Consider the following 8325-nt stretch of genomic DNA (forward strand, 5'->3'; position numbering starts at 1 on the left):
GCACGGGAATCTGCATGACGTACTGCAGGAAGTGTGGGAACCACCTGTGCTGCACAAGCATGTACAAGTGCTTCTCTTTGTTCCACACTAAATTATAGGTGCACCAATGATTGTCTCGTGCAAATAAGCATCAGAATATGAATCGCACTAACTCTATCTTTTCCTTTCAACATCTTCTTTATTTGCACATTGTTGCAAATATGCAACATACCCTTTTTCTGCAAATTTAAACCACAGACATTCGCTAAAGTAAGTTTCCATGGGAGTACAGGTACTGTTATGCTTCCCTACAACTCCATGAATAATATTTTGAGGAAGCAAAAAATTGTGCAATAAAGGGTTAAAATCTCTAAAAACTTGTTGACGTTGATACCACATGTATTCTGAAACCTAAGAACACCATATTTGTCAATGCAATGGCCAATTTCAATGCATACATCTTCTTGAGGCAAGGAGTAATACAAGTCCTTGATGTCCACGGGAAAGGCTCGGACAGCCTTTGGACATTCCTCACGGAGGAAGGTGGAGACAGTACCTGGCGTCTTTATGAGGAAGGGGTCATCGATGTCGAGGAGGCACAGAAACCTTTGCAGGAACACTCCCATTTGTCGTTGCCAGGTTCCGCGCTCAGAAACAATGGCCCAAAACGGGCACAGTTCCTTGTGCGTCTTGGCGGTGAAAAACACAGAAAGACTGGTTCCATTACAGGCCTTTAAGGAGGAGGCCAGCTTGGAGAGTCCGGCTTTTTCGCAGAGCTGAACAGCCTTTGTTTAGACCTTCGCAGGAGCCACTCCATGCACTTCCTTGAAGTTGCCTAGAATGGCCGAATCTGCTTTGCTCTTGTACAAGCCACCAGGCATCACGTGCTCACCTTGTGCTCAGCAGCCTAACACCATAGCAACTGAGCAACCACGGCGGGTTGGTGTATACTTTTAAAGGTAAGGCTAATCAAATGCAAATTGAAAAGATGGGAGTAAGCGATTGCCCTCATTTCACCTGTAAAGAGAACGGAGTGGTTTAAGATCTGAGCAGAAACGTACCTTGCGATTCAGGTGAGACGAGAGAAATGGTGATTTGGAAAACACAGCGTGCAAGCGTTGTAAGGACACTTCCGTTCAATTCATCAGCGACAGCGCCTTAGTGTTTGCCTGATGAAATCGCGCCACAAGAGCGTGGCGTTGCAACCCTCGAACGCTGATTCAACGGGATCGAGGCTGCTTTTTACAGAACAGCGTTCCGAGAGGCATTCAGGCAGCGTGGCGCGCCAACCTCCCGCTTTCGCTACGGGCGGAAGTGGGTATGGCCTTATCACATGCGCACGTGTATTCCGGACGACGACGGGAACCAGGAGGCGATGTCGCACTCCTACTTCCTGCCTCAGCTAAGTGCTGTGCGCTGCAGAACGGAGTCGTCATGTCTCGATTCCGATCGGCTCTATCGTAGCCAGCAAGGGGCGTCCAACTAGGAATCATAAGCAGCATGAACGCCACAACTAACCTGTTCACTCCTTTCTCGAGTGAAATTCCTTCCTTGGCGACGGACAATGCAGTCGCCGCCGTAAACGACACAAGCAACGGAAGGCCCGAGGTGCTACGATTTCACGAGTACCCGCGACCCATTCTAACCGGTGGCTTCGTAGCTCTCATATTCATGGCCGTCTTCGGCGTGCTCTCCAACGCAGTCTCCATCGTGGCACTGCTGCGCTCGTCGAAGCTGCTCAAGAACGCGACCACGGCGCTCGTCTTGAACCTGTGCTTCACCGATCTTCTCTTTTCAGCACTGAGCACGCCGCTGGCTGCCACCGTCTTCTGGAACGCCGGCTGGGTGTACAGTGATGGTCTATGCGTGGCGTACGGAGTGAGCCGTTTCTTCAATACTGGCGCATCCATATTCACAGTCATGGCCATCAGCATCAACCGATACGTGATTATAGTGAAGCCCCGGCTGTATGGGCATGCCTTCACTGAAGGCAACAACCTGCTCATCGTGACCGTGACTTGGCTGCTGACGCTGTCTCTACTAATCTGGCCCACAGCCGGCATATGGGGCCAATTTGGCTGGGACGCCGAGATCGGCACTTGCAGTGTAGTCCCGAAGGACGGACGCAGCAGCAAGGCGTTTCTCTTCATGGTGGCATACTTTGTGCCGGCCACGTCTTTCGTCATATGCTACAGCCGCATCTACTGGATCGTGCGCACGACGCAGCGGAACCTACGCCAGTACAGCACGAACGAAAAGTCGGCGGCGTTCGTGACGCGGTTTTTCGCCAAGCGACAGAGAGGCGGGGCCACCGGCGAGCCGGTCTCGGAGGAGAAAGTCCAGCGCCAGCAACGTCGCATCGCTAAAGACTGGCGGCTGCTGAAGACGGTGTTCGCCATCTTCGTCGCATTCACACTTTGTTATCTGCCCCTGCTGGTGCTGAAGGCTTTCCGACTGCTCGACAACTACCCAGCCATCCAGGTATTCGCCTACCTGACATTCTACTTCTCGGGGTGCGTGAATCCCATCATATACATCTGCATGAGTCGCGAGTACCGGCAGGCATACAAGGAGCTCTGGCCGTGTGCCAAGAGCGCGGCACTCTCCGAGAGCACGGGAAGCCAGGAAACATCTGTGTGAAAGAAATTTCGTCCCTGTGAGACATACATGTATTGACTGACGTTTGGATTAACGCGCACATTATGCAAAATGTTATTTATCATGACTACTGGTCATTCTTTCTCATTCGCGCTTTCAGGGGTCCTGATCTCAGATTCCTCACGTAACGTACGTTTCCTACGTACTTGTGGAGATCATACCAAATTTTGAGACCAGACTAGCTGATGATGATCCTATAATAAGGCGCGCGACAATATCTACGGGGTATTGCATGCTACCTCGAGTCCTATAAACGCCTTCTTTATCGCTTGCCGCGATGTTGCTCCAGCTCTTGCGCGCGTCTTTTGCTGGCGCTTGGACATAAATTCCCACACAGAAAAAGCACCGAAACATAAGATTCAAAGTGATGCAGTTACTTTTTTTCGTTGTCTCGTTTTTACGTAACGGATTTCGGGCATTTATGTGAATCTGACTGTTCTTGCAGTTTGGCAAATCCCGCTGGTCAGATTAGCCACGACACGCGCACAAATAAACTGCGCACAGCGAGGACAGATGAAAGAAACAGTCAAAACGAAAACATCGTGTAGGATACTAACAGGTAATTTAATAAGATAATTTTTATTGGGACCTCTTGAGAAAGAAACAAATATTCACCGTAGTCGGCATCACTAGAAGCTCAGCCCTCCGAATGCTTCAATGAACGCATATGCAGAGCTCCTCTGCTTTCCTGTGGCTTCTCTTTATTTACTGAGTTCCTGCAGTAGGGATGCCAAAGGCACGTATGTGTAGCCAAATAAAAAGTAATGAAGAAATAAAATGTATCAAGGAACCTGTATTCTGTTGGTTATTTCATATCTCTACTTCGTGTTGTCCCAATGCCGATGAAAATGATCACCTGGCAGTGCTTTGCGGTAATTCTATGTACAAGCTCTTACTGATTTTCATTTGAGAGCCGAGCATTACTCAGTGATCTACGCAACTGAATGAAGAATGGTAACGTTAAATATTGGGCTCGTTGGTTCAGAATGTTGGAAAGCATATAAAAGCACGGGGACTTGACCTTGTCCGTTCTTAGGCTTTTTCTTCGTTTAAGAAGTCGCGATGTTATAGTTTCTGCTTATTGAAAAGATGACACTAGGTTGGGCGTTTAAGGGGGGATGGTACTAATATCGGTGCTAACAAAAAATACTTCATTTCATAAAGAGTCGAATAGACATTTCAATAGACATGTCGAAGACTACGAGTGGTTGAAAAGTGGCACCACGATTACCTCACACCATTAAAAGCGGACACCCATCGATTTCAGGCAACGTCTCCGTCAAAAGCGCTAGAAAGTGGAAAAAGCTTGCTCTTCTACAATTAATGATGTGGCTTCATGTTTATTTCATTTTGCGGGGTTTCACATATTCATTGGAAATTGTACTACTGACCGTTGGCTTGCTTACGACGCTTGATTGCATATGAGCGATTTCGTTTATTGTACTTGAGACTTGCAAACTCCTTTAAGACTACCATAGCTTTGTTCGCATGCTACACTTCGAAAGCAAGGATACCCCGTTTCTCATTAAACCTTAATGAAAAAGCTTAAATTCGGCGGAAGCCGGTAAGTGACGCTACGCCGTAAGGGCGAGCCCAACGAAGATTGCTGGTGTCGTGCTCAATCGCTCAATAGCAAGTACAGCAACTGCCAGGAAGGATTCCCCAAAGGACGTCCATGTAAATTATGCTAGAAATTTTACCCCAGGTGGATTTCAGGCTCAGTGACTCACAAGAAAAAATTAAAATGCGACTTATGGAAAAGACGAGTACTATCTCCGAAAGTGGCAAAGTTCATGCTGCCAGATTTCGCTCAACTGTTGTAATGCACCGATATATCTTGTTAACGAGGTTTGGGAGAGAGCCTTGGCCAGCTCCGACCTCGAGGATCAGCAACGGCTAATTGCGAGGGCCCAGGACGCTGCCCGAGCTCGAGGCATCCTGGAATGAGGACGCCTCTCCAAAGCTGCATTCACCCAATAAAAATGTTTATTCTCTCTCTCTCTGGCGTGTGAGCGCCACTAAAGGCATCGCTTATGGAAAAAAATGTTCATACCGCAGAGATGGGCGTCTAACTTTTCCTTACCTCCTGTACCGTGGGAGAACGTGTCAGCAGAAACACGTGAGGCAAATTTGGCAAGGTGGCACGTGTAACTGCCTAATTCAAATAAAAGCGTCTGACTCATTGCATTGCTCAAAGTAGGGGGGGGGGGGGGAGGGCCCAGGGAGGCTCGGCCGTCCCTCCTTTTCTTATAGGAGGGGCTCGACCCTCAACCCCCCCCCCCCCCCCGTGGTGCCTTGTGCGGAGTAATTCTAAATCAAAATTTTCAATTAATGACCTAATTGCAATCAATCGGTTCATGTGACATGAGCAAAACCAGGAAAGCAAGTATTTTCTTACTGCTGTATGCATTTCCCCGAGACACTGCACATGACAGTCACCACACATGTTCGACTAAGATTCTTGGCACAGCTTATTTTTTTCCGAGTCAATTGAGCATGAAGCTACCTGCTAGTGAATGAGTGAAGATTCAACTTGGTTTCTTTAGGTTCACATTTAATTTTTATTGGCTTAGTTTTGCATTATGAGTGCTGTGTTATACGAAAGACGCACGTGCTCTGTCTACTTATGCAGGGTGCCCCAGCTGTCATGCCGGCGAATACACGCAGAATTGCCCCGTGCGGCAATCTTATACATAAATACCGCAACACATAAATACCTAAGAAAGCGGATGGGAAAACGTCGCCGCGGTAGCTCAATTTGTTAGATCGCGCGCGTAATGCAATGACGTGCGATCGTTCCCCAGCTACAGCAAGTTGTTTGATCATCCACTTTCAATTCCACTAATTTATAATTTCTTATTGTCAAGTACAACAATTTCCCCTGTTTTGTCGTTGTTGTCTTTTTTGTTGGCTTCTTATGATATGTTTAACCAATTCGAGCACCTCGGTTAACCCCTTCTACATATAAGGGTTAACCCCTTATATATATATATAGTGAGACAAGGTTTAGGCAGCCAGTCTCTTCTTTATTCTCTCTCGAGAGAGCCCCACCACCAGGCCCCAAAACGGCGATGATGAGTATGTACAGGTGCGAATATGAAGCGCATGAATAATGCTCACACTAATTTCCCCGCACGCGCAAGCGGCCAGCCAGGAGGGGAACGCCGAACGAATCATTTTAGGCGCGAAACGTGAACGATCTCCGAACCACGACAACGATGGTCGGAAGAAACGTCTACGGGAGTAACGCGATAGTTCACTGGGGATGAGAGAGAGAGAGAGAGAAGTTTAATGATACGAAATGCTGAGAGGTCGGCCTGAGGTATATTTCTCTAGCCAGCTACTCGGCATTGGGGGAAGGGGAAGAGGGAAAGAAAGAGAGAAGAGGTGCATGATGGGTGACGATGACGATAGAAGGAAGATGTAGAACATATCGCAAGCAATTTGGCATGCTCAAAGTCTGCAATCCAAGCCCGTAGTTTTTAAAAATTTCAGTAATGCCTGAATGGCCTTGAAACTTGATCGAGCATCTGGCCAAGGGCCTAAAATAACGTCCTCCGACAACGGTGCGCTGTCGAGACGCGTAAGGTCGTTGTCCAACCTTTCATGCTCATCCATGTACTTAAGGCAGTCACAAAGCACATGACCTATAGTCTCAGGCACATTGCACACCTCACAGTGTGGAGACTCGGTGCGTCGCATGAGGTGCACGTATCCGCGCGTAAACGCTACCCCCAGCCTTAGTCTGTGCAGAAGACTGGCACCGCTTCGATGAATTTTCGGTGGTAGCCTAAATTCATGTTTGTTCATTAATAATATAGGGTCCAAGGAAGCGGGATTCAAACTTCTTGCACAAAGCGGGTGTACGAATGGGCGTCCAAAGGAGCACTTCCTCTCCAGGACGAAAGGAGGCGTCGCGACGAGAGATGTCGTAACGTTGCCTGCGATCTAGCTGACTGACTTCTGTGTTGAAGCGAGCACGTTGACGGCATTCCTCAAGTCTCCAGATGAACTGTTCGGGTATACTGGCCGAGGTGTTAGTTGGGGCATTGAAGAAAGCGCCGTCGATGGTGAATGTCGGTGAACGGTCGTAAACTAGGTAGAAAGGCGAGTATCCCGTAGTTCGTTGGCTAGCGGTGTTGTGAGCAAAAGTCACGAAAGGTAAAAGCTTGTCCCAATTGTCGTGGTTTGGCCCGATATACATTGATGTCATATCTATTAGTGTGCGATGAAATCGCTCGTTTAAGCCATTTGTTTGTGGGTGATATGCGGATGTCGTCTTATGAACTGTGCCACAAGCTCCGAGTACTTCTGTGAGCATTGTTGACATGAAAGTCTTGCCGCGGTCGCTTAACAGTACACGAGGTGCACCATGGCGCAGCACAATGGCATCTAGAAAGAAGGTGGCAACGTCGGAGGCCGAACTAGAGCGTAGAGGAGCGGTCTCTGCGTAACGTGTGAGCTGGTCAACAGCTGTCACGACCCATCGATGACCCGCTGGCGTAATGGGCAGAGGGCCGACTAGGTCTATCCCAACGATGGCAAACGGTGTCTCGGGACATGGGATGGGCTGTAAAAGCCCAGCAGGAGGCCAAGTTGGTCGTTTCCGCCGTTGACACTGAACGCAAGAAGCGACGTACTTGGCCACAAAGGTAGACATGCCTGGCCAAAAGAAACGGCTTCTAACGCGGTGGTATGTTTTGTGGAATCCCAAATGGCCAGCAGATGGGTCGTCGTGCAAGGCTTCAAGGACTTGTGTGCGCATCGAACGTGGAAGAATAGGTACCCAGCGGTGTCCGTCGGAGTTGTATATGTAGCGGTACAGCACATCGTTGTCAAGCTTAAATAGTCGCAGTTGTCGACATAATCTGGCATTTGGTGCAGATGTAGTTCCGCACAGGCGTTGGATAATGCTGTTGCAGTAGGGGTCAGAACGTTGACAAGAGGCGAGGTGAGTGAGGCGATTGGAAGATAACGTGTCAGTAACAGACAGAGGTAATAACGGTAATAACGGGAGTGACGACTTAGTCTCATCATCAAGTGGCGAGCAATGGATAGATGTACTCGAAGCTAATAGTGGCAGCGGGCAGCGAGAGAGAGCGTCGGCATCTTCATGCTTTTTCCCAGACTTGTAGACAACGTCAAAATCGTACTCTTGTAAGCGTACGACCCAGCGACCAAGTCGTCCGGACAACTTTTTGATTGACGACCACCAGCATAAGGCGTGGTGGTCGGCTATGACCGTGAAATGGCGTCCGTAAAGATATGGTCGAAATTTTTGGATCGCCCAAACTACTGCGAGACATTCCTGTTCTGTAATCGAGTAATTCGTTTCGGCAGCTGTTAGTGCGCGACTGGCATAGGCAACAACTCTCTCTCGTGAGGTGGTATCACGCTGTAATAGTACAGCGCCGATCCCATGGCCACTAGCGTCGGTGTGCAAGCAAGTTGGTGCGTTCTCATCGAAGTGAGAGAGGACAGGGTCGGTGGTTAATGCCTGCTTGAGGGCTTGAAAAGAAAGTTCGCAGTCATCTGTCCAAGGGAAAGCAGTGCCCGACGTGAGCTACTTGTGTAGCGGTGACGCCACGGCCGCAAAATGACTGATGAAGCGGCGGAAGTAGGATGCCAGGCCCAAGAAACTTCTCAATTGCTTTTCATTTTCAGGGCGAGGGAAGCGAAGCACGGCAG

At 48.8% G+C, this 8325-nt stretch overlaps 1 protein-coding gene across 1 annotated transcript; it reads left to right on the plus strand.

Annotated features, from left to right (window-relative positions):
• Nucleotides 1-1416: 1416 nt before the first annotated feature.
• On the plus strand, nt 1417-3427 carry LOC126535605 (G-protein coupled receptor moody-like). Its single transcript, XM_050182417.3, has one exon. The coding sequence runs from the start codon at nt 1480-1482 to the stop codon at nt 2617-2619; it is 1140 nt and encodes a 379-aa protein (XP_050038374.1). The 5' UTR covers nt 1417-1479; the 3' UTR covers nt 2620-3427.
• The last annotated feature ends 4898 nt before the right edge of the window (nt 3428-8325 follow it).

The sequence above is a fragment of the Dermacentor andersoni genome, chromosome 7 (assembly GCF_023375885.2).
Source record: "Dermacentor andersoni chromosome 7, qqDerAnde1_hic_scaffold, whole genome shotgun sequence".
In the NCBI taxonomy this organism is placed as follows: Eukaryota; Metazoa; Arthropoda; class Arachnida; order Ixodida; family Ixodidae; genus Dermacentor; species Dermacentor andersoni.